Source organism: Dipodomys spectabilis, unplaced genomic scaffold (assembly GCF_019054845.1).
Source record: "Dipodomys spectabilis isolate Male_0828 unplaced genomic scaffold, ASM1905484v1 ptg000043l, whole genome shotgun sequence".
NCBI lineage: Eukaryota > Metazoa > Chordata > Mammalia > Rodentia > Heteromyidae > Dipodomys > Dipodomys spectabilis.
Window position 1 is genome coordinate 5,379,484 of NW_024870720.1, and position 26,589 is coordinate 5,406,072.

General features: G+C 36.3%; 1 protein-coding gene across 1 annotated transcript in view; it reads left to right on the top strand.

Moving 5' to 3' along the window:
* The first annotated feature begins 438 nt into the window (after nucleotides 1-438).
* Nucleotides 439-26,589, top strand: part of Dthd1 (death domain containing 1) — a 46,038-nt gene continuing 19,887 nt past the window's right edge. Inside the window, exons 1-8 of the mRNA XM_042678364.1 lie at nucleotides 439-709; nucleotides 2,497-3,109; nucleotides 6,566-6,896; nucleotides 9,624-9,803; nucleotides 10,829-11,079; nucleotides 15,941-16,105; nucleotides 18,704-18,993; nucleotides 24,691-24,935. Of these exons, the coding sequence (XP_042534298.1) occupies nucleotides 439-709; nucleotides 2,497-3,109; nucleotides 6,566-6,896; nucleotides 9,624-9,803; nucleotides 10,829-11,079; nucleotides 15,941-16,105; nucleotides 18,704-18,993; nucleotides 24,691-24,935 (2,346 nt within the window). The remainder of the gene's footprint in view (nucleotides 710-2,496; nucleotides 3,110-6,565; nucleotides 6,897-9,623; nucleotides 9,804-10,828; nucleotides 11,080-15,940; nucleotides 16,106-18,703; nucleotides 18,994-24,690; nucleotides 24,936-26,589) is intronic.

Consider the following 26,589-nt stretch of genomic DNA (forward strand, 5'->3'; position numbering starts at 1 on the left):
GAATTCTGTTAGCAATATTATAAGCACAATTTATATCTACTTAATATATTACTCAATCTACTTGAAATCCATACTTTGATGCTTCAAAACTTAAAAATCATTTGGTCTTCAGTAGTACATAGAATATGTAAAAAAAAAAAAAAAAAGATAAAAACATACATAGAGTATTGGATTGTGTGAACTAGTTCTACCCCTGAGATTAATCTGTTCTGTACACAATAGCTCTCAGGGTTCAGAAATGCCCCTCCTTCGGTCACCTAGTAACGTTTCCCTGGTCAACAACAAGCTGAATAAACTTTTACGTTGCATGAAAGTGCTTAGCTAGCTGACTTGGGTCATCTCCTAGATTTTAGGAGAAATAACCATTGCCAGGTTTGAATTTGCTAAACTTTTGAGGTTCTGCTGACAGGAAAGAAGCTTATAATTTGGGAGCATACAATGGGTACAGAAGATCTAGGTTCAGGTAAACTAGGCCACATATTGAAGCAGATTTGGAAACAAAACCACATGCTCAAACAGGCGCTCCTGGGTGATGATCTTCATGAGAGGGTTGGTGGGGCCACTTGGGTAACCACGGTGGTCTTTTTGGGTCAAGAGCTCAATGAAGCCCTTTGCCAACTGTTGGAACACACCGCAGGGACCCTGCGCTCAACCTGCCAACAGCTGCATGCTCTGCTTGACAAAGAAAATCAATGTTTCTGGAGACAAGGCAAGTATTTGCTTATTTATTTGACTTATTCTTTTTCTGAGAAATATCGATTGGAACAGTATCTGTGAGGGATAATGAGCATACAAGCATGGCTAGGATCAAATCTCTGTTTACAAAGGGGCTAACCGTGTGGCAGAGGAAATAAGATTATACAAATACAAGGGACTTGGAAGTCAGTCCCATCAGATACGCACAAACGAAATGCTTTTGGCTTGGGAGAGTCCCATTTTTAAGGCAAGACATTTAGAATTCTGCTAGAACCAAATACAACACTTACACTAAAGCTGATAGCATTAATTGGATTTATGCAACTGGAAATTTGGGAGTCGTCAGGTACTATTAAGCTCAAAGACAGGCAAATACAGGCCTGGTGTAGGCAGAGCATGCAGTTTCTCTATTTTGGAGGAGCATATTCTATCTCTAGTGTCATTTGAGCCTAGACCTATTAATTACAAATGCACTGGGAAGACTGGATAGGCTGGAATAGAAAGTTGGATCCCTTCCACACTGAAGGGAGGGAGAGCAAATTCTTGGGAGTAGATCCAGTTATAGATGCTGGAAAATGCAGGAAGTCAGGAAGAACATGGTATCTGATGAATATGATCCAGCACTTTGAAATCTAGCTAAAGTAAAACTCTGTCAGAGTAAGTGGGAAGGTCCTATCAATCAGGAATCCAGGGTAGATAATATTAAGAAATTTGAACTAGAAGACAAATAGCATGCATCAGAAAAATATGTCATCAGCTCCAGCTTACAACCAAGACTCCAGTCTCTGGGGAGAATTAAATAGGGAGCTAGGCAACATGTCAAGATGAGAACTCAGCTTTCAGAAAAAAAGAGTTCAAAACAAAGTAGGGTCTCAGGTATAATACAAATGGTAAGTTGCCAGAACTGAAACAAAAAAAAATGAACAGACTAGGAAAAGGAGAGATTGGTGATAATGTATGGAGCCTTAAAACACAAATTCCTTAGTCCAGACTGACCAAAAGGTTAGGGAGAAATTAAGCCCACAAGATGTCATCCGATGACACTAGTTGTGAGAAGAGAGATGTACAAAAAGAACCTGATATGAAATGAGGATGTAAGACATTATCAGATCCTGATGAGAGTTTATATTGCAGTGAAGAAACTTGACTTGACTTAGTTGTCCTTGAGTAACCATTACAGGATCTAGCTAGAGAATGGCATGATAAGAGCTACTGTGAAAGACTAATTTAAAATTATTTGATGATCACAAGTCCTTAGGAGGCATAGCATAAACTGAATTTAATTCTTACAACACCAAACTACTTCCTTCCCCAAATACAGCACGAACGAACATCTGTAGAAGTAAGGTAGCTGCAACTTTTCCTGCTAACCAAGCCTTTTCTGGAGTCTAGCTTATTTTAGGCCCAAATTTCTAAACAGATATCATATAATACCTATAAAGGCCAAGGAATAACTCAAAATTATACACATGAGGACTTAATGGAGATACTGGGTTCCATTTTTATCGAAGAGAATGGTGTCATAATGTTTGGTTTCAAAATTCAAAGTCTTTTTACAAATAAGAAGGATCAAATTTGCTTTTTTGAGACAACTACATGTAAAAGTAGTTTATTTCAAATTTGAAGTATTAGAATGCATAAAATATAAAATGCATAAAGTATAAAATGTTTTTCCTTCAGGAAGTTGACCTAAATGCCCAGTGGAGCTTTTGTAGGTTTCTAAGATTATCATGCTCTACCCTATCAGTATAGAAGCATAATTTGGCTTGTATTTATATATTTATTTATCTGTGTGTCTAGAAATTATTGCTTTCATAGACAGCCTCATGAAAATGAATGAATATTTGGGGAACACTTCAATGCTTCTAAAGAAAGAAGAAAAAGAGTTGTGTAATTTATGCAGCATGCATGATGAACATACTCCACAGCAGACAATATCGGCCATTCAAGACACCAAAGCAACAGACATTACTGCAAGAGGGGAACTAAATGTCATAGAAACAGCTAGTGTTTCTCCTACAAATGAAGAGGAAAGTCACGACACAAACCAGGTCCAGTTAAAAGAAAATAAAACACATGTAAATTCTGAATTAGTGGAAAAAGAATACAATGCATCATTGAGTGGAAATGTAATAGGTCAAGGGGAGTCACAGAACCCAGTGTTCCCAGATAATGCAGAGAGCAGAGACGATAAACAAATAGAACACGTGGCTGCTGAGAGCACAAATGGCAACAAGGAAGAGATTCATGACATAATCCAGACAACAGAAAGAGAAATTCAAAAGACTTCAGAAAGCCAAAGAGAAGAGATGACCACACGCTCAACAACATGCGATATCTCCAGTAATTATGTGACTCATCTTCCCAGTGACTCAGAAAGTCTAAAGCAAAAAAATAACATGATGGAAAAGGAGTAAGTTAATACAAAGTGAAAAGTGCTTATTGATGCTTCCTTATAAGTGTGTTTCTGTAGTTCATAAATGTTTTAGCCTATTCAGGCTGCTATCACAAAATACCATAAACTTGGGGTGGGGGTAGCTTCTAAGTAATTGAAACTTATTTTTCACAGTGCTGGAAGCTGAGAAGACTAATGTTAAGGCACTGGCAGATTCCATGCCTGGTAAGGCTTCCTAGTCTCCTACATAGGGGAAGACATGCAAAAGCTCCCTTTATACTCTTATAAATGGCAGTAATCTCATGCATAAGGACTCCACCCTTATGACCTAATCACCTCCCCAAAAAGCCTCACTCCCTAATATTCCCTACTACCAGTAAGATCTTCACACAAATTTTGGTAGAATGCGAACATTCATCCCACACCAGTGAACATAGCATTTGTATCTGAGCAATATTTTGTATTTCCATGTCACATCTCCAAGAGATTTTGAAATCAGTCATTCATATGGCTGTTATTACTAATATTTTATTTCTCCCAGTTTTAGAAAACAAGTATATTTAATTAGTTCTCCATGCTTTAGGAAGTTCTTGAAGTGTATCTGTTTGAGTGCTATTTTTTAAATTATCCAGAGGTCTGAAAAAGTGTCTATAGGTTGGGCTATGGAACAAAGGGTCTTTCAAAACACAGAAGTTGAAAAGAAAGGCATACTTCCTGAATTATGTTCTTCTATAAGGTGATATTGATTCTTTGTTTGTCCAGATAAAATTACACATTCCCAAATGTTTTCAAAGACAAATGTAATATCCTTGGAAGGCAATGAGGAAGAGTCTGGAAAAATCTTGTTTGGGGAAGTCAAAGAGATAATTTTCATTTTTAGCCTCACTTTCTTTTGGGGGGAAATAATACATATGCTTTCTGGGAGCTTTTGGTGAGGTCAAATGAGAATATCACAGAAGGCGCAAGCACTATGCAGGTGTTTATGCCCAACTAAGTGTGGGTGTCTTAGTTTATTTCACCCTAAACAACCCCCAATTTCCATGTCCCCCACTCACTGCTTTTCTTCACTTACCTCTCTCCCTTTATTTTAGCAATGATGTGATGAAGGTTTCTCAGGAAGATATGAACACCATTTCCATTTCCGGGACAACATCACTGAACGTGATCTTTACATGTGCTTTTGCTCTCACCAGCCGTTGTTATTTGTGCTACATGGAGAGATTGGGCTGGTTTAGCTGGGATGTCTCTGAAAGCAGAGAATCTAACACATGCATGCTGTGGATGAGTCTTTAAACACATGAAAGACCTGCATAACTAGTCACAATTACTGGTCCTGCAAAACAACTGCTAATGTAGTCAGTGTTCCCCATTGAAACTTCATAGCCTCATATTCAACATGACTCAAAACATCAGCTTGTGAGTCACTGTATAAACCACTCCCTCTAACACCTCTTTTAGGTGTTTCCTGGCTAACAATTTCCTCTTTTTGCAGCATCCAAACCAAAATGTGCTTGGTTTGCAGATTTAAGGCCTATTGTTCACTCCAGGCTAGGAAGCCATCATGCCACATAAAAGGTGTCTGTTGTAAACAAAACTCTGCTCAGAAATGGTTGTGGTTCTCCTATGGGTAACTTTCCAAAAGAGCCTTATGTTCTTTCTCAAAGCTATCCTAGTGCAAACAAACAAAAGGAGGGGGAAGACTAGAATAAATCAACATAGGCTAGATACATTTGGTGAGGACTAGGAAAAAGTGGAGTCATGAGTCTCCTAGAACTCGTTTATCTGTCATTTGGGAACAACCTTGTGAAGAAGGATGCGTTAAGATGGTCACCAGGACACAGGCGAGGCGTTCTTCATTACACAAGTTGTTCTTGGATCACAGTGTCCTCTACTGAACAATGTTTCTCATATTTTGAATTTCTACAATTATTACTAGAGAACACTCAAGCAGACCAATGTGTCGGCTTATTTTCTACTGGTAACAACTTTATGAGTTCAGTGTTATTTGTATAAATGAATAGCCCTCTTTATAGTTTCAGTGTTTTTAACGATTCCTATGCTAAAGTGGCACTTTGAAATTTTATTTACAAATGGTTGAAAACAGCTAAAACCCAATTCGAGTTGGGTACGAGTAAGAAAATAACATTGTCTATCATATACATTTTGTGTTTCGGCAACATTACATATATTTCAGTCATTTCCCTGATGTGCAATGATAAATGACAGGATGTGAAGATATACAAGTTGGTAATTTTAATGGAGAAATCTAAATGAGCAGTCATCTTATGCTGATGTAGTAGTACTAGATGTTAAGTGTTTTATCCTGAACAGTCCTCACAAATTACATAGTAACTATTAGTTTCAATTTGTACTGGGTCAACTAACAGGTACTTTGGATCTAACACTTGAGGAGATACAGCACTTGAGAGTATGAGTTTGTATGAATTTTCATATTAATGACAGATGGTACCAGTTATTAGTTTAAAATTTTAACAAGTTAAATTTTCTAAGCCTCAGTTTCCTTGTCTATAAAATGGTGTCAAAACAATGCCTGCTTGATATGAGAGTTGTAAAAACAATTAAAATTATGTGGTCGTAAAACCCGGCCTACAGAAAGCATTAAAACATCAGCTATTCTAAAAATAAGTGTCTTTGGTTAAACAGTGAGAAAATGATTGATTTCTAAAGAGGGCTAAGGATAAAAAATAAGCTTAGGATTAATTGTCAATCCTCAATATTTTTGCACCTTTCTGAATTTTTCAAATCAACAAATAAAAAATCCCCAAACATTGCATTTGATATTGTGTTAGAGTTCCAATATGTCATATTTGGTGATGTCCTCTCCTCCCAATTTAGCAACTTTCTTCAATTTTTTTATTTTGTTTATCAATAAGCATGAGAAATCCTTAAATTCTTGATTGTAGAGTGAATAATAAGTAATATAAACAATAATAGTAACAACAGTAATAGCTATATCTCATGTAATTAATATTGAGACTGCCTTTTATGTGCTAGGTACACCTTTTTGTCATTAACTATTACAGTTCATTTAGCTCCTATGAAGTAGATTCTGTGCTCATGTGTACGTGTGAGCATGCAAACGTGCACATCAGTGCTGAGGCTTAAACTCAGGGCCTCATGCTCTCATATGTTTTTCATTGGAGCTCTACCACTTGAGCCACAGCTCCACTTTAAGCTTTTTACTGGTTAGGGATTTTCTGCCTGGGATGGCTTCAGACCTCCATCCTCAAATCTCAGCCTCTTAAGGAACTGCAATTACAGGCCACTTTACCATTGAGGGAACAGAGTCCTGGAGAGATTAAGTATCTCTCTCAAAGAGCATAGGGTTGAGTAGTAGGAAAACAAAGGTTCACACAAGTCTAGTGTTCTTGAGCCTATTCTTTTCTGCATTTAGCTATGAGAAGTATATGAATAACATAATTGGTCAAATAATACTCTACTTTCATTTTGCAGGTATTACGACGTGCTGGGTGAAGGAACTGACCCTCAAGTGTCTTGTTACATTACAGCACCTTCGTATGCCCTTCAACAACTAGAATGCCGGATAGCTAACAACATGAGTTCTTTAATAGTGAGTGATAATGAAGAGTTGCTCAGCAATGTCATTACTGTTGAATGCTCAGACAAGGAAATGAGAATTCCATTCCCAATATGCATTGCCATCCCTTTTACTGCACGCTACAGAGGAAATTACAGAGACATCTTGGTGAAAGTGTCTGACAAAAACCTCCAATCAAGTTACCTAATGCCCAATCCACTGGAAGGAATGAGAGGAAGTTACAAGGTCAGAGAATCGTTGGCTATATCTCTAATTGTTGTTTGGCTCTTCCAAATAGTACTCAGCCCAGGAGATTGTAAGAATGACATAATTGCTTCATGGGATTAAAAAAAAAATAACAGGATGATTGATCTGTGCCAAGATACCCATACTTTTTTCCACCTGTAAAGATGACAGAGCAGAAATTATTTGATAAAGATAGAAAGGGAAAATTTGAGAGTCTAGAACCAGCAAGTGTTACAATGCAACCTAAACATGTAATCAAAATCATGGCTTCATTGGCTTCATGAATTGACTAGCTCTCTAGTAATGTAAAGGTGGCTCGGTGGTAGAGTGCTTGCCTTCCATGCATAAAGCCCTGGGTTCAATTCTTCAGCACCACATAAGCAGAAAAAGCTGGAAGTGGGGCTGTGGCTCAACTGGTAGAGCTCTAGCACTGAGCTGAAGAGCTGAGGGACAGTGCCCAGGCCCTGAGTTCAGGCCCCACAACAAACAACAACAACAACAACAAAAATCTGGAAACTATCATGTTGGAATTTAAGAATGTTAGAATCTCTGGATAATAGATAATAAATTTTCTTACCATTCATAGACTGGAAATTTCTGTGAAAAATGAAACATTGTGTATGTGTGTGTATGTGTGTATGTGCATTCCACAAATGAAATTCAGACTCTATATAGAAGATATTATTATGGTAGTTAGGATAAGGGCAGTGGAGAAGTTCTGATATCTGGTTCCTATATTTTCTTACTATGTGAACCTGCTTAAGAAATTTTACCACTTGAGCCACACCTCTGCACACTGTTGTGCCACATTCTTGCTTTAGTTATTTTTGGGTCAGGGTTTTACACTTTCTGTCTGGGTTAGGCCCAGATCATGATCTTCCTTCCTGCACTTCCTGTGTAGCTAGGGTAACAGGCGTGCACTACCCCATCTTTAACAAGCTTATTGTTTGAGAAGGAATCTCACTTTTTTTTTTTTTTTGCCTTAGCTGATTTTAAAACTACAATCCTGATTTGTCTCGCAAATTGCAAGGGCGAATGACTACTATCTCAAATTCTCATTATTTTTCCCCTCTGGAAAATAAATATAATAATTTTTACCTGATAAGGTTTTAGGGATCAAATTGACAAACACTTAAGAAGATAAATAGAAGCCTATGGAACCAGTTGTCACTGAATTGTCATTTTCATGATAGACTACTAGAATAACTCTGAGGCTCTCTATGGTCACAAATTCATGTTTTAAGAAAAGAATATGTGCTATTATTAAATTAAATATCATAGAGTTGTTTGGGGGACTAACATTTGTTGTTCTTCTGTGGGCTACTTAACTTAGTTTTAACCAATTAAAATATGACTTTTTCAGCATATGTAAGTTTTCCCTCTTGCATGAGGATGGCAGAAAATGAATAAAAAAAAAGATTATATAGTTGAATAAATGAGCTAAGACTGTCCTAATTACATATTCCAATCTATAAGCTAATATAGCTAGTTTTATCTAGCAAGTCTGCAGGTATAAAAGTCTGGTCAACACAGTCTTTGATTTGGCTTTTTAATTTTGGCCTGTTGGTGTTATTGCCACAGTAAAAGTAAGAATTTTCACAGCACATGTGCTTTTCACAAAATAGTTTTGTAAGATGTTTGTAAGTGGATAGATAATCAAAGCAAAAGAAAAATTAAGAGGATGGTCTATTGTAAAAAGAAAAAAAAGCATGGCTGTTTCCTTTTATAGAAGTCTTAGGGCTGTTTTCTCTAATTTTAGCCTAAGAAAAATTTGAATCTGGATTCCTTCCAGATTTTTATGTGGTCTTATGACATTTGAAATTCTAATTTTAAAAGCCCATTTTGTTTCCTAGTATCTGCCAACTGTGGTCTCAATATATGGCAAACACTAGTGGCTCCCAGGAGACCTTTCCTACTCCCCACTCCTTTCCCTCTGGCCAATGAAGAACTTTCATCATTCTCTGAATTTTCCCAGCCACAGATGTATGTGGTGATATTGTGAAATCTCCTCCTTAGTCAGCTTTCAAATGACAGATTTGTTTTCCATTGTGATTGACCCTGAAATGTCTGTGTTTGTGCATACGTGAATTTCCATCCGTGCTAGGGTGGAGTCCGCCTGTGTTTGGGGAAGCATGAATAGACCAAATAGCTTCTAAGTCTGCCTCCTAATTGTAATTAAGCTTTGCAGATTATATGAGTGAATCGTTTATGTGCACAGTTCACTTTTGTGTGATTAAAAATGGCTTGAATATATGCCTGCATGTATGATTATACATCTGAATGTCACTATATAAAAAAGAAACACAAATGTATCTGTGCCGGCATCTGCTTCCACTGCCCTAAGATGGATTCATTTTAGCATCCTGAAAGAGTAAGCTGTTACAGGAACAATTTTTTTCAATGTTCAGGTGCTAGTGCTAAATCATGAGTACCTATAGCATGATATTAAATTTCTTAGAATTTCCTAAATTAGACTTAAATATTCTGCATATATACCTGCATTTCAATTCCATGCTCGCAAAAGGAGTCTAGGATTCCCAAAGCAATTAATATTCACATAAACAATGGATATGTTTACCATTAGACTTATATACTTGTAGGGATTAGAGAGTTGAAACAATTTCTCTTTCATTCTGTTGTGCAGCCCATATTGCATGATGTAATATGCATAGCATGCATTTTCCTAAAGGTATTGTAGCTTGTTTTAATATCTTTTTCTATATACAGGGAACTTGTGCTGTAGTGAAAGCTTACAAGTTGGGTATATTTTCTGTGGTGTCTTGTTTAAAGAAAGAGTCATTCACAGTGACAAAGAAAGGCCTTACTCTGAAGTCAAGCCTGGATTCCCGAATCTCCTTTAGCTACCCTGCAGGAGTGTTCAGCTCACCAGTGCTTGTACAATTAAAGGTAAAAATTTAGAAAATCAATTTGTTCCTAGATTCTGCAGGTCACTGAAGCTAGGGTTCCAAAGGCTGGCGATGTCGCAGATGTTTTATATAACAGTAAATAAAAGCTTCTCTTGCATTTGTGGTAGGTCAACATAGGGTGAGCTCAGAGATGAAGTCATGATTTTGAGCATACTGAATCTCACTGCAAAATAATTCCTTGCTTTATTTGAACAGTTTCCAGTTGATCTTTCTTATAGGTCGATTTATGGTATGTATTGACATACACATATGTTGAGAATCTATGAAACAACTGATGATAGCATTCATGTACTTTGAATCCCAGAGAATGACAGAAGGTAATCAATTAAAATATTCACTGCTCTGCCTTATCAGTTATATTTAATTATGAAAATTAATATTTTTGGAGTAAGAATTTAACCTATTCAAATACTGTTTCCAAAGTGTGTAATGGGATGTCATTGTACATTTTAGAAGATTTATTTCCTCTAATAATATCTTTCACACTTCAACATTTCTAAGTGTTTTTTCTCTCTGGTTCTCCTAGCTATTGCTATCATAAATGGCACGTTAAGAGGAAAGAATAGGGAAAAATATATTAGATATACTATATTCGTAAATATTTTCCATGAACTTGAAAATTTTGGAATTATGGTAGTTACTTTTTGTTAATCATTGTTCTTATGTGAAAGAAAATGTGCAAATACAGTCTTGTTTTTCTAGTTTCTAAAGAACACTTGATCTAACAATAGATCTAATTAGAAGTTATATAAAATGTCTCTTGTGCTTTCTAGGTCATTTCATTGCTTACAGTTCAGTATTGTTTGGTTATTTATAACATCAGACAGAACCAGATTTCAGAATGACTTGTATGACGGGTCTCAAATATGGTGCCTTAGATAAATAATATAATTTTCAGCTAATGATGTACAGAGAAATATATAAGCAAAGTTCTATAAAATTTTCAAAATTGACTTATGATATGCAAATATTTTTCTACTAAACATCTTTTTCTTCTTTGTATAGATCCAACCAGTTGACCCATCTCTGCTGGTATATTTAAAAACACAGCAAGATTCTTCCTATTCAGTATTGTCCACAAGCCCTCTGATTCATGCTCTACACCCTTCAAACCATCCTTTTCAGAAGCCAGTCACTGTACTCCTACCTTGTACTCCACATCTTGATAAGAAGAGTCTTGGATTAGAGGAAGATCATGAAAGAAAAGCTAGTGCCACAGCAAACAAACTCACACCAACACCTTTACATTTCCATCGGTGGGTATGAACTTACCTACTCTTGTTAATTGAGTTAATGGTAACCAAAGAAACATATCTGGTTAAAAATGGTATTCGTGTGGCTTAAAGTATCAGTACTAAAACTGCATAAAATGTACTTAATTTAGGAATAAAATACTAATGACGAACCAAAGGGAGTAATTTTAATCTAATGGACTAACAAATTGTTCTTAGAAATAAGATGAAATAACAAATATAAGAATTAATCCTTTTGATATGGTTAGTTATTTTTCTTTTTCTTCTTCTTCTTTTTTTTTTTTTTTGGTCATGGGGCTTGAACTCTGGGCCTGGGCACTGTCCCTCAGCTCTTCAGCTCAAGGCAAGTGCTCTACCACGTGAGCCACAGTGCCACTTCTGGTTTTCTGGTGGTTTATTGGAGATAAGAGTCTCACAGACTTTCCTTCCAGGGCTAGCTTTGAACCATGATCTCAGCCTCCTGAATAGCTAGGATTAAAGGTGTGAACCACCTGGCCCAGCTTGATTAGTTATTTTTATACTTAAAAAGGATTTTAATTTCTTTACTTAATGTTAATTTTAATTTCTAGACTTAAAAGAATTTAATTACTTAAGAAGGTTCTGTTTTTGTAAGAAATTGAAACAAATTTAAATTTGAATTTATAGTTACCTTATTGGTGGATCCATTCTTCTTTCAATTTTAATTATTAAACAAAATCACCAATAAACCAAATTTACATTTTAGATTTTTCAGACATAAGCAAAATTAGAAATAAAATGTTAAGGACAAATAGAACTTATAAAATACATATGACATTAACAATAAGGACTTTAACTTCTATCCTTTCGTTTAAGATTTGTTTTCATTTATAATACTGAAAGCAGGAAAAGACCTTTCTATTCATTAACTCTAAAGGGATTTTTTCCTGTATAACCAGACTTAGAAACAACCATGGATACTTAATTGAATAGCCTCTGTTAAATGAGATATTGCTATATACCAGGTTCATTTTTTATAATATTACATGCAATATGATTGCCATGATTTTATCAGTGAGAAGACTTAAACTCAATGACAGTAAAACTTATATAAGTGCCTATCCCTAATGAGTGGTGCACTCTTGTCCCAAACTCAAAAATCTCTGTAATTATCATTTTCAAGGTTTGCAGTTAAGAGGCTTAAAATGATATGTGGATTATTTCTTCTTTCCTGATATTTGCAGTTTAAGAAACTGGCAACAGTAGGATGTTGGGTTATGGCTTGAGAATGTAAATCAAGCTTTCTCTAGTGAAAAAATAGCTAAAAGAGAACTAGACATATATAAGCATTATCCAATTATATGTATGCTTTTGCTATAAACAATTATATGTGTGCTTTTGCTATAAACATCATACATGCACATATTCTAGCCAACAATTTAATTAATCCATACTCCATATATTTGGCATAAATATTTTGGAATTCTCAACTCAAATTATTTTGAGTTCTCGATTAGTAGTCTAATAAATTGAGACTTATTTGCTCCCCAAAATACCACTTAAAGTACCTATACCATGATTATTTATGCAGTAAAACAGTCCTAAAAACAGATTCTGCCCTACAATTAATTATCAGACTTATATGTATATAATTTATATATAAACATATAGGTTTATGCATATTATGTATTTATATATGCACATATATAATCTGTATTTATACCATACATATCATATATATATATATATATTAAGATTCCTTGATAATTGTAATTCCAAATACTCTAAGTGCTGTAATTGGAATAAGTTCATTATGTTTAGTGTGTATTATTGACCTTCCCATTACTATAACTTTGATTACTTTAATCTTCTTGATGGTACTGAGGTTTGAATTCAGGGTCCTCAGCTTGCTAGGCAGATGATCTATCATTTCAGCCATGGACAAAGTGGTAGCATAAACAAGGAGGTACCTGTGTGCATCAAGAAGAACAAAATATGGGACTGTTCTAGCATTGTGGGTATTTCTCTGGGAAAATGACTATATATGAATTTGGGGTCCAGGATGAGAGTATTAATGAATGTAGTGTGTCATTGGAAGCTCAAACTTAGTATATAACAATGGTATTACACCTAAGCAGAAGAGTGAAGAGAGAGTTTTCTATTTCCTCTCTACACCTGGAAACACTACTGTTGAAATAGTGGCAAATGCTGGCCAACACCACCAATGGAGTAATATGGTATCAGATCCAGAGGGCTGCTCAGATTGAACCATCAGTCAGGCAAACTCCAGCAGTGGATGCGAGAATAGGGACCATGCATGGAGAGGGACTTCTTAGATAATGCAGTGTGGGAAGGTTGTAGCAGGGACTAATAACACGCTGGATTGTGTAAAGTACCAACATTCACAAGCCCATAACCCAACAAGCATAACTGAATCAGGAAAGAACATTTTCTCAGTTGTGTAATGAGAATGAACGCCCTTTGAATTGATATTCAAATGTCTCTACATTGGCAAACAGTGTTAAATTTAGGGTGCATAATTTGACACAGTATATGGTCCCCACTTTACAAACCAAATTAAAAACTCTGCAGGAAAAAAAGGCAACTGGAAATTCATCAGACTATTATAGTCTTTGGCTCTAGGCAATTTGACTTCTTATACTTTGTTTTTCTCCAATCTACATTTCTATTTTAAAATAGCACTATTGTCAATGTGAATAACTTAATGGGATGATTTTTAATTTTTGGAATGCAGCAATGCCATTTAGAATCAGTAGTTTAATGACTAAATTATAGTTTTCTGAAAAAAATGTTAATCCTAATGTTAACGACATTTATATGTAAATGTCTATGCATTATGCATACCACAAAGAAAAACGTCCTGAAAGTAAAATATGGGAATTTTGATGATATGATTGCATGCCAAATTATGGAGCACATTAATTTTATACAGATAAAGTTAGAGAAATATTTTAACCAGTATGTGAACAGAGAATGATACTTTTCAAGCAAAATTTGACCACTCCTGAATTGACTTTTTTTTTCTTGGTCCCAGTACCCCTGAGGTTTGAACTCACCGCCTAAGTGCTATCCCTGAGCTGTTTTTATTTGCTCACGGCTAGCCACTTGAGCCAAAGCTCCACTTCAGCTTTTTGGTGGTTAATTGGAGATCAAAGTGTCTCAAGGACTTTTCCTGTCCAGGCTGATTTCAATCTGTGATCCTCAGAGGTTAGTCTTCTGAGTAGTTAGAATTATAGTCATGAGCCCCTGATGCCTGGCTTGACGAGACAATTTTTTTTTTAAAAAATCAAGATTGCTGTAATTTGAAGAACTTCCATGACATAATAATATTGTCATATTGGACTCCTAACAATTTAATTTCTAAACAACACTAGTTGTCAAAGTTTCTCAATAATACATTTAAAGGGCCTAAGTTGGATGAAATGTTTCAGGCATACTATGAAATTATTTGGTTTGATATTAAACTCTAAATTTGATTTTTATATCATTAAGAACTCCTTAAAAGTGACAGAGAAGAAAACAAAAAAGTTAAGCAAAAAAATTGGATTCTTTGGTTCAGGTAAATAGAAAATCCAGCATCTATTTACCTGTAGAAATATCTTTAAATCAGAAAGAATCTATCTTTTCTTCCTTATCTGATTTCTCTGACATGTTTACCCTTGTGTGAGTAATATGGCTATACTACATCTTCACATCTTCAAGTTCAATAGAAAAGAGGAAGGCTCTCTGCCTTATACATATGAATAAACACCAAGGGCTTGAATCTCAGTCCAAATCTATTAGAAATCTATAAGGGAATATTTCACGGACCCCCAAAAAGAAGCAGTGTAGATCGGGCTATGAGATGATATTTGGTCTCCTGAATTTCAAGGGCATCTAACAACAGCCTTTATACCCCACAATATCTTATGGCATCAAAGTAGGGTGCTTCTTACATGTTCTGCCTCCAGGACTAAAGAAGGTAGAACAACCTTGACTTGGTTGTTGTCATGGTCACAGAGGAAAGAACTTTAGTTGATCCGTGAGGAATTGAATGCCTTAAAGGTACATATCTTTCATGAATTCCTAACTCATCCATCAGAACTAGTCACACAGTCCTACTCAGCCATAAGGGTCAGGGCGTCCATCACTATGATGTAGTCAGAACAATAGGATATTGGATATTTTGGTGAACAGCACTAATGGATACCAGATGACTGGAGTCACTATTCAAGTTCAGTTTCTATTTTTCCCCAGATCTGTGAGTAGCAATCACATTATATTTGAAAGACTATAAGTTGCCACTAAAATAAAAAAGGCTGTTAACAGAAAAAGTGAATAACTATTAGAAAACAAAACATTACAAATGATTGTCAGTTTCTAGTAAATGACCAAGATTCTGATTCAGCATGAGTATATCTCTATCTCTATCTATCTATCTATCTATCTATCTATCTATCTATCTATCTATCTATCTTTTATCTATCTATCTAGTTATCTATCTATCTGTCTGTCTGTCTGTCTGTCTGTCTGTGTGTCTGTCTGTCAGTCTGCCTGTGTCATAAACTAACTTTCAAAAGTTAATTTTACCCTATCAGTGTTAATAACCCAACAACCACACATTAAATGCCAGTATTTTTGCTTCACTTCCTGAACACATAGCTTCTTTCCCCAAATTACTCTATAGCTTCCTTCAGGTACTATACCTTATATTGTAATATGGTAAAGCTCTATTACCCAGTTTGTGCTTCTATAGGCAAAAGAAGCCAGTATTGCTTAGCTGAAATAATTACAAGCACATATTATATACTTAATGAATTGGTTATTGGAAAGTGCCTAATTCAAAAAAAGGGTGCAATATGCTATGTACATTTTTATCTGTTTCTTTTCCCTTACCCCTTTGTAGGACCAAAAGTGCTTCTGTCAGAAAACCTGGGAATAATGCCTGTGAAACCTTGAGGTTACTGGGATTTAGAAGTCGGGACAGTTGTTGGTTTGGATTTGATGATGTTGTGGTGAGAACCACCCAGAATGGCTTGGTTTCATTCGAACTCTGTGAACATTTAGAGAGGTAAGACAACAGTAAACACTCAGAGTTTTTTTCCTGATAACCCGTAGTTGATGCCTAGAGCTGAAATCACATGATTTCATTTTTGTTCCTCAACTAAGAATATATATTGTCTCTTAGGATATACTTAAAATGCAAGCCACAATTGATGTCAATAGGCCATTTATAAGTTTGCACGTGATAGTTTAACAAGTATTTTTGGAAAGCACTAGTAATGTAGACTTATTTTTACATGCTATTTTCTAACTCCAAAAAATAGTTTTAGAATAGCACCTTCCTTTTTGAAATTCCATGAGGATAGTAATTAGCTGTTTATATTATGCTCATCTCATAACTTTGTATATCTAAAGTGAATTTGTTATTTCAGTAGCCTCATTTTGCTTTCTCATTTCCATGTTTTCTAGACAGCCCATTATGAAGAGAGTTTTCAGGTTTGCGAGGAGTAGACACGCATGAAGACAGGCAATCACATGTCTAAAGATAGCCTTCATTTTGAAATGAAAATGTTGCCTCTATTAGTATTTTGATCAAGTTCTGCAGAAACTTAAGTCTGAGATGAGACTTAAGTGATTTTATCAAGAGTGGCTGCCCAGGTGGATGTGGAAGGCAACAAAAGAAACAAATAAAGTCAGGGAAGAAGATAGGAAAGTTCTGATTTGGGCTGAAGCTTTTCCCCAACTTGGTACCTCAGGGGAGCTCTGAAGTACCAGATGGGATAGTGTGGATTAAGACCTCCTCTAAGAGAACCTGCCCCTGGCCCCGGGGGGTGCGGGGGTGGAGGGGAGGAGGTGGTAGAAGTCTCTATTAATTTGCTAGAGCTATTTTAACAAAATATCACAAACTGAGTGGCTTGACAAAATAAATGTATTCTTTCACAGTTCTGCACACCGGAACCTCAAAGCAGGGTGTGAATGAGCTATGCTGCTCCTAGGAACTGTGAAGGGAGGACATGTAACAGCATCTCTTTGGTTAGTAGATGGGCACTATGTTCAGATGCTGTTCTCACTGTATGGATTCCTTCAGGTTGAAAGTCCCCCATTGTATGACACTAGTCTTAATCAATTTGAGCCCACTCTAATGACCTTGACTCAATGTCATCACCTTGGTTAACACCCTCTCTCCATATAACTTTACATTTTAAGTTACAGGGGGTTAGCATTTTAGGATATGAGTTTGGTGACGGGATGTCATTCAGCCCATAGCAAGATCCATCATAAAAATCCTTACCATACAGAGGTACAGATGAATATTTCAGTCCACATTTAATTATGGTATGTATTCTGAATCCCACTGGATATAAATGGATTCTCATGAACATCTTTCTCTTCTGTCATTTTTTTTTGGTTGGTTGCGGGGCTTGAACTCTAGGCCTAAATGCTGTCCCTCAGCTCTTCAGCTCAAGGTGAGCACACTACCACTTGAGCCACATCACCATTTCTGGTTTTCTGAGTGGTTTATTGGAGATATGAGTCTCACTTTCCTGGCCTGGCTGGCTTTGAACCTTGATCCTCAGATCTCAGCTTCCTGAGTAGCTAGGATTTCAGGTGTGAGCCACCAGCACCCCGCTCTTCTGTCATTTTTTAAGTAGTACTTTAGTGATGCTAGTTAAAATAAGCAGAGCCAAGCTCTGATTAATGATTGAATAATAGAAACCTCGTAACTGTGTGACCATCATAGTGAAGTCATATCAACCTATGTACATCATGTTATTGTATTTAGTCATTGTAATTGCAATTACATGAACTATACAACTTGCAGGTGGGATGGGGGACAGGAGGGGAAAACTGGGAGAGAATGAGGAAATGGGTGACAGTGTTGAAAAGGAAATGTACTCATTACCTGACTTATGTGACTGAAACCCCTCTGTACATCACCTTTACAAGAAAATTTTAATTAAAAATAAAACAATTGCAAATGAATTATAAGTAACAATTACAAGCTGAGAATCCTTTTGTATCTAAACCTATCCAATCACAGAAAAGGTACAGAAAAAAATGCACAAGACTAAATAAATAATACACCAAAGAGGGTACTTCCCACAAATGGTGTTTCTAGGATTACATGTTAACAACAAAAAAAATGGGCTGACGTATTTCTAGAGCTGAGCCCAGACTATGTGATTAGTTTAAGAATGTCTTTCAGAATTTAGTTTGATCTGAGCTGGTTTTATAATGGCCAAGCATGTCACCAATGCTTTTCATGAATATAAATCCAAGCTGGTCATCAGTATACTGTCTTTGAAAGAAAGCTTGAGGCCAGACACCAATGAGTCATGCCTATAATCCTTGCTACTCACTAGGCTGAGATCTAAGGATCACAGTTCAAAGCCAGCCTGGGCAATAAAGTTGGTGAGATTCTTGTCTCTAGTAAACTACTCAGAAAAAGCAGAGAAGTTGGTGCTATGGCTCAGGTGGTAGACTCTAGACTTGAGCATAACAAGGCTTAGGGACAGCACCTAGGCCTTGAGTTCAAGCCCCAGGACTGTCAAAAAACAAAAACAAAGCTTGGAAGATGATGACTCTTTGCTTGGGCATGACTAGCAATCAACAATATTTCTGAGGCAGCATTCCCCTCAGATCTTGCTTCTTTCCTTCCCTGCAGGTTTATTGTGCTTCACCTCTCTTCTATTGTGGACAATAGCTACTTGGTTTCTTTTGTGAAGTCGTTAGAGGAAGCCTCTCTCAGCACCACTGCCTGTGTGGTACTGTCTCACCAGAAGGACAGGCCACGTAGAATAGTCATTTTGGTGGTGCCTTTTAAAGATTTAAACTGCACACTTAAGAACTTGCGCCTGGAAGGGTTCGGGGGACTTTCAGAGTCATCTCGCCATTTCCAAGTAAGAGAAGGAGAACAACTGCTCCTAAGGTTTACTGGAAACATATTTGGTTCGAGTAAGTATGAAGACATCTCTTTTGTTTCCTATGACCCTGTGGGCTAGAAGCCACCCACTTTAGAAGGAGTTCCTGAAACTTGTGTCACTGAAGGAATCTTTGACTTAGAGAATGAAGAAGAAACTTCAGGGAAAAAATAGGAAGTGAAAAAGATACATTAATGATATCTTAATTTCATTCCCTACAGTCTCTCTCTTTTTTCCCCATATTGTGTGGATATATACTGTCCTCTGGGAAAGTAGTGAGTGATGTTCTTTTAGAATGGTCTCCATGATCACACCCTGAGTTGAAGCTAAGGAAATCCCTTTCCAGTTTAATGTACAAGCCATCTATGTGTTCCTTGATTCCATTCTTAGCCCCATGGGTATATTAAGCAGAAACATACAATATGTGCATATATCAGATAATTCCTGACTTGCAATATTTGACATAAAATTTTAACCTTTCTTTTCTCTTCTTTCCTTCTTTCTTTATTTCTTTCTCTTTCTTTTTCCTTCTCTCTCTCTCTCTTTCTTCCTTCTGTGGTAGGGTTTGAACTTGAGAATTTTCACCTGCTAGACAAGTTCTCTACAACTTGAAACTTACTCTCATCCTTTTTTTTGCCTCATTTATATTTTTCAGAAAAATGGAAATCTTATTTTACCCCACCCCTTACTCCGGGGGCCAACCTCAGACAATAATCCTCCTGTCTCTGCCTCTAGTGTGGCTGGGCTTATATGACAATACTCAAGGATGCAGTCAGGATAATGGCTATGACACATGATAGAAGGAAGTGGGAGATGATAGAGCATAGATGAGGTATGGGAGATACAAGAAGAGAGTTAAAGACAAAGTAAAGGAAGGTAAAGAACAAGCAGAAGTGCTGGGAAAGTGGCTTAGTGGTAAAGTGCTTGCCTAGCATTCTTTTTTTTTCCTTTAGTGATAATTATTTTTAATTTATTTTATTGTAAAGATGCTGTACAGAGGAATTACAGTTACATGAATAAGGCAATGAGTACATTACCTGTCAATCATTGTTACCCCTTCCTTTCCTTGTTGTCATCCCACTATCCCTTCCCTCCCCCACCTCCCACACTCCTCCCCACCCCATCCCCTACCCCTCACCTCCTCCTGAAGTTGTAAAGTGCATTTCCAATATACAGTCCAGTGGATATCCTTGTTGCAATGGGTCATCCTATGTCCTGGTTTCAGCGTTTTGTTATTCCCCTTCCCCTCCCCAGATTAGTCAAATGTATATATGAGATGCAGGGTACCAAAACCAAGTACAGTGACAACGGGGATATGCCATAGGGAAAAGAACATACAAAGCAAACAACAACAAAAAATAAAATCACATGGTACATTTAAAACAATAACAATGAAGTCAGACTTCTTGTGTCCCTATCTTGGGGTTCATTTCACTTAGCATCATCTTATATGGTCATTTGTACAAGGTTCTTGAGCTTTTCAGCTCATCTGACAAAATTATCCTATATGTATACTAATTATTGCAAATAAGGGAAACCAAATTTGTTTGTTAGGAAGTGGAAAGACTTACCTAGCATTCTTGAAGCCCTGGGTTCAATTCCTCAGTACCACATATACAGAAAAAGCCAGAAGTGGCGCTGTGACTCAAGTGTGTGCTAGCCTTCAGGGATGGTGTCCAGGCCCTGAGTTCAAGCCCCAGGATTGGGGGGAAAAAAAGAACACGGAGAAAAAGAGATGGTAGGAGGGAGAGCAAAGAAGTTACTATTAGAGCATTTCTTTGTCTTTGAGTTCTTTCCCTCTCTAATTCCTTTTCTGAGGTGGTATAGGAGGAAAAATTAATGGAGGAAAAATTAATGAATGGGTTTTATGGGGGTTTTTGGCCCAAGAGCCTGCTTCACACTTGACTTTGTATGTATGCATGCATGTATGTATGTATGTATGTATGTATGTATGTATGTATGTATATGTGTGTGCATGTGTGTGTGTTTGTATGTGTACTATTAAATTTAACAGCTATTTTCTCTCTGATTTAGGAAATAACTCAAAATCCCAGTGGCTCAAGGTTGCTTAAAGGAGACAATGAGGATTGAAACCAATATTAGTCATTTTTATATTATCACAGTAATAAGTGAGATCCATAGTATCTCATTTTGAAACATATCATCCACTTTCAAATACAGGGTCTCAGTTATCTGAGCCCCTGACAGGATTTAATGAGGATGTCAGAGAAGGAAGAGGGAAGGGAAAGGAAGGAAGGCAAGGAAGGAAGGGTGGAAGAGATTCCCTTCCTACTTGGCTTCTGGAGCAGAAAACACAGTGTCTATCTTGGGGAAATCTCTCTGATGATAGAATCAAAAACCAGAAGTGCCCTACCCAAACAAATGATGCAAATGATTTTCCTGTAATACTTTGAACAGCAGCTGTGTTTACCTACTGCCCTAAACAAGAGCCAGTTACTGTTCTTCTAATAGACAGTGGAACTGAGTGTACCATTGTCTCTCATGGAGATGAGGAGCCCAGGCTAAATTAAGACTGCCTGACGACAGATGGCATATGTGTTCAATTCCCATGGAAGGTGTAGAGAAGAGATCATTTTCACTTAAAGAAAGTCAGGCAGGATGCCCAGATTCTTTCTACTTTGCTTTTTCTAGAGACCAATGCTCAGACCTAGAGTCCTCTCTACTTAAGAAGAACAAGACTTAGAAAAAAATAACACTGTTCTTCCGTCAGAGCCTGGGACAGTCTCTATGAATCTCGAGGAGAGGAAGCCTGAAGTTCTATGCAAGGTTCTCTTTCCATTTCTTCTATCTCCGTTCCTCCCCTCTACTTCCAATTCTCTTGTGCTCTTATCTTCAGATACCTTAATGATCATGTTGAGAGAAAGCCTTCCCTCTGCTTGTGCTTGGGTCATACCTTATTCTGTTACAGACTGGCACTGTTCCTTTTTTGCTCCTTACCACAGATGCAGTTTTTTACTTGTTCATTTAATCGTAGGTTCACCATTAGTGTTTCTGCCTACAGTCTTGTGAGTAGAAATAACCGTGACTTACTTCTCCTCTGATATGTCAGTAAAATTGAAAACTCCAGTAGCACAATTTCTTTATACTAATTATCTCTTTTTTCCAGGGACCAGGGATCCTCAATTATATAATGTCACTTTTTAGCAGCAATAAAACTACAGTTTTAAAATGTATATATCGTTTTCTGTTTATAACAGTGATATCATGTTATTTCTTACTTGTAAGTCATCAATGATTAATTCTTATTGTGTATGTCAATGTGACTTTTAGATCTACATTTTAGATATTATTTTTTTTAAATTGGCAATAAGAGGTTTATAAAGTCTGTATTTGGATGTAAATATGACATTGTTTCAATTCTTGTTTTCTATCTATAAACTATTCCTTATAAGACTGTGTGTCTGGCAGGGAATACCTTTTTAAGAAAAGGGAGAAGTTTAATACCAAATAAAATTTATTAGAATAAAAGTCTTAATCTCTCTCTCTTGCATGCAAGTACATGTGTGCATACACAAGAAAGAAACACACACACACACACACACACACACACACACACACACCACCACCACACCACACCACACTGTTCTTTCCTCTCACTGGGCAAAACAAAAAGTTTTCATGAGAGTTAGAATTAGATAATCAATTTTACAATATCCTACCGAAGCAGAAGTAAGTTTTAATCAAATAATAAAGCTTCATAATGACATTTCTTTTTAAATAATTCAACATTCATATTATTCGCTGTCATTGCTATCATTTTTGTAGCATTTAATATGTAGCAGACCCCATGACAATCATTTCATTTTGGTTGGCATTCTTAAGAGATGAAAGTTATTTATCTTGATTTATGATAAATAAGGTAAGATTTCAAAAAGCTATTAAGTATGAAAGAACCAGATAAATATTACAGTATAGACAAATGATAGACAATGGGTGTGAATCCAGACCTTTATTGAACATAGATTACTGTATTCTACATTATTGCTTCTCTTTCCTTTCCTTTCCCTTCCTCCGTCCCTCCCTTCCTCTCCCTCTCCCTCTGTCTCTGTCGCTCTCTCTGTCTCTCTGTCTCTCTCTCTCTGTCTCTCTCTTTTTCTCTGTCTGTCTGTCTCTCTCACTGCTTCTGAGGCTTGAATTCTGGGCCTAGGTGCAATCCTTGACCTCCTTTTACCCAAAGCTAGCACTCTACCACTTGAACCACAGCTCTACTTCAGGATTTTTCTGTGATAACTTGGAAATAGGAATCTCTAGATCTTTCCTGTCTGGGCTGTCTTCAAATCATGATCCTCAGATCTCAGCCTCCTGAGTAGCTAGGGTTACAGGCATGAGCCACCAGTGCATAATTAAGGAATAATATAGATATATCTGTTTTAGAAAACAGTGATGCTTTTTCTACTGTTGTAATACCAGGGCAAAAGATCCTGTCATAAAGTTCATTTTTCAACATAGTGTCTTGTACACCTCATTGTTGCAATGGGTCAACCTGTATCACTATTTAAACAATTTGTTTTTTCCCTTCCCCTCCCCAAATTATACCAACATCAAACACAATGAAAACAGGTTATACCGTGGGGGAGGGGGGTGGTGGTGCGGGTGAGCGTAGTTGAGGAGGTGGGAGAGAAGCAAAGCAATAGTAGGGGAAAAACAAAGGAGGAGCAACAATGCTTGATAAATGTACTCATTACCTCTCTCATGTAACTGTAACCCCTCTGTACAGTATTTTCACAATAAAAAACTTGTTTTAAAAGAAGATCCTGTCATAGGAAGAACTGCAGAGATGAAAGCTTGTTTTTACAAAGGCTTCAGTATTTTCAGTAATGAATTGAAAACATCCCTCTATGTATCATTGTTTAAGGAGCTATCCACCACATTTTCTTAGGAATTTTTTTTTCCCAGTCCTGAGGCTTGAACTCAGGACCTGGGCACTGTCTCTGAGCCTCTTTTGCTCAAGGCTAACACTCTACCACTTGAGCCACAGTGCCACTTCTGACTTTTTCTGTGTATGTGGTACTGAGGAATTGAACCCAGGGTTTCATGCATGCTTACTCTACCACTAAGCCCCATTCTCAGCCCTTTCTTAGTTATTTGACATGGAAGTTTGAGAACAGCTCCAGCCATTTCTGCTGCAGTGGAAAAATGTTTTTTTTTTTTTTCTGGGCTATTCAAAAGGGTAGCCACTAGACTACTGTAGCTACTGGGCATTGTCAACTGTGGTTAAAGTGACTGAGGAATTGGCCTTTCAGTACTATTTAAATTTAATGAGTTTTCATTGAAACTTTAATATCCATGTGTTATAGGAGAGTTCAGTATTAGTGTGCCCTGTGAGCTCCTGATAATGTACAACATGATATTAGCAATTAGGAGAATGAGAAAAACATCATTACCAAAGGGTGAAGATAGTTTCTAAGTGTTGAAAAAGGTGAATGTTTTCAGTGGTTTCTTCTGGTACCAGAACAGAGAAAGAAAAGAATATCAAACCCTTTAGAAGGAGAGCACATGGCTCAGTTAAAGCTGAGGTGAGAAATCTTCCTAGTTCTCTGCCGTCTTAGCTCACTGCTGCTTTGTCAAGGTAGGTGAGGATAATGGATACCTGACATTCACTCAAAAAACTGAAGTAATCCTGCTTTGAATCCTTATTTTTAGACTAACATATATCAAAGGAAACATGGTATACTTCAATGGTAACAAATGTGTTTTTGCCTCTATTTAGGCAATGGGGGAGATTATGGAAAAGAATTCAAACTTATTTTTCACTTACAAAGAAGACCCAGGCTGGAACTCCAAATCAAAGAGGTGGATGCATTTGGGAACTACAGCTGTCCTCATTACAAGGGCACCATTGTAGTTTACAAAGTACCTAGAGAAAAGATAGTCCCCGACTTGGACCCATCTCCTGTACTTCAGGGAGACTATTGTCAGTTGCCGATCTGCAAATTACCACTGAGATTGCCAAAGGTGAGTGATTGTACTTTCCAGATTACCTCATTTTGTTCATTTTTTTTCTTTCTCCACAATAGTCACCTGTCGTTGCTAATTGATATATAAAGTCAGGAGCTTAGGTAATAATAAATTGAATAAGGAGCCTTTTGAGCCAATTTTAGAATGGCAGAGCATATATTAGGCCATCTTCTTCAGTTCACATTAGTTTTTATAATGAGAGCAATTTCAATTGATCTGTTCCACACAGTATGTTGTGAATAACTGTAAAAATACTGTCATTCCTTTTCTGTAGCTAAATCTGAATGAATGAAAACATGTTGGTGGAAGTATTGAATGCTTTTCAGAACATAGGAAAAAATCATATTGAATATCAACTCTTCTCATTGATCCTTAATAAATCCTGTGGGCTTGTTTTATGAGCTGATACTCCTATGGAATAACCTTACTTACAATCAGAAAGTAGTTTTAAAGTACTGTCTCAAACAATTAAACATAAAAATTAGCATATTTTATTGCTATATATAAAATTTCTATCCAGGATTTATCTCAACTTTATTCTTAATGAGAAATATAACACAAATCCTTTTGGTATTACCTAGGACAAACAAACATCTTATTCTTTAAAGAAATATAAAATTATTTTGCAAGCTTTTACTTTTTGTGTTGTAAGTAGAAAAAACATGTTTTTTAATACATAAATTTTGTGCTGATTTTAAGTAAATCAATAATATGTTATTAATAAAAGATCATTTGAGCTTCTGAAATAGGAAATGTATATACTAGGCATTATGATAAATACAGTTTTAGAGAATAATTTATAGTTTAATTCTGCATTTTTAGGAATGGTAGTTATTGTCCACATGGGACTATCAATAAATGTTAATAACATAATGGATTGAAATGAAATATAATATGCAGTGTCAGATTCTCACAGATTTTAAAAAATGGTAGAAATATATACAAACATATATATATATATATATACACATATACATTTATATATCTACAGATATATTTGTTTACATTGATTGCCTAGTAATACCTTAGTTTATACCTTAGTCATATTAGGTGAAATAAAGTTATTAACATTAATTTTGTTTGTTATTTAGCTTTATGTGACTAGTAGAATATTATAGGGCTCTTAATTATGTTTCTGTAGAGTAGTATTCTTCTAAATGAGTTTATAGCCCAGAAATTCATGTAAAACATGTACACAAAATTACAATTTTAAATAATAACTGATTTGACCAATGGTCTAAACAATATAATAATAGTGTTCAGAGGAGGGAAGTGGCTGTTCTAGAAGCTAAAACAACAGAAGTTTTGTGATGAATACAATATTTTTATCTGAACTTTGTAAGTTGGTAGGAATTTGGCCATTAAAAATGAAGGGAACAAAAAGCAAGTTAGGGTGAGGAAATGGAATGTGTTTGATTGCAATGACAGACATAGTTTCCCAGAAATTCATACTTCATATAAAAGCCCTTATAGTAATTATTTAATATGCCAAAGTTCTTTCATACTTTCGTAACATCAAATACTCACAAAAAATTCACTGAGTCATTATTACTATTCTCATTTCATAAGAAACTGAGACAAAGCCCTGTACCTAAGTGGCAAAGCTACAAATCAAACCTAGGAAATATTATTCCCATGTACTTAACAATAG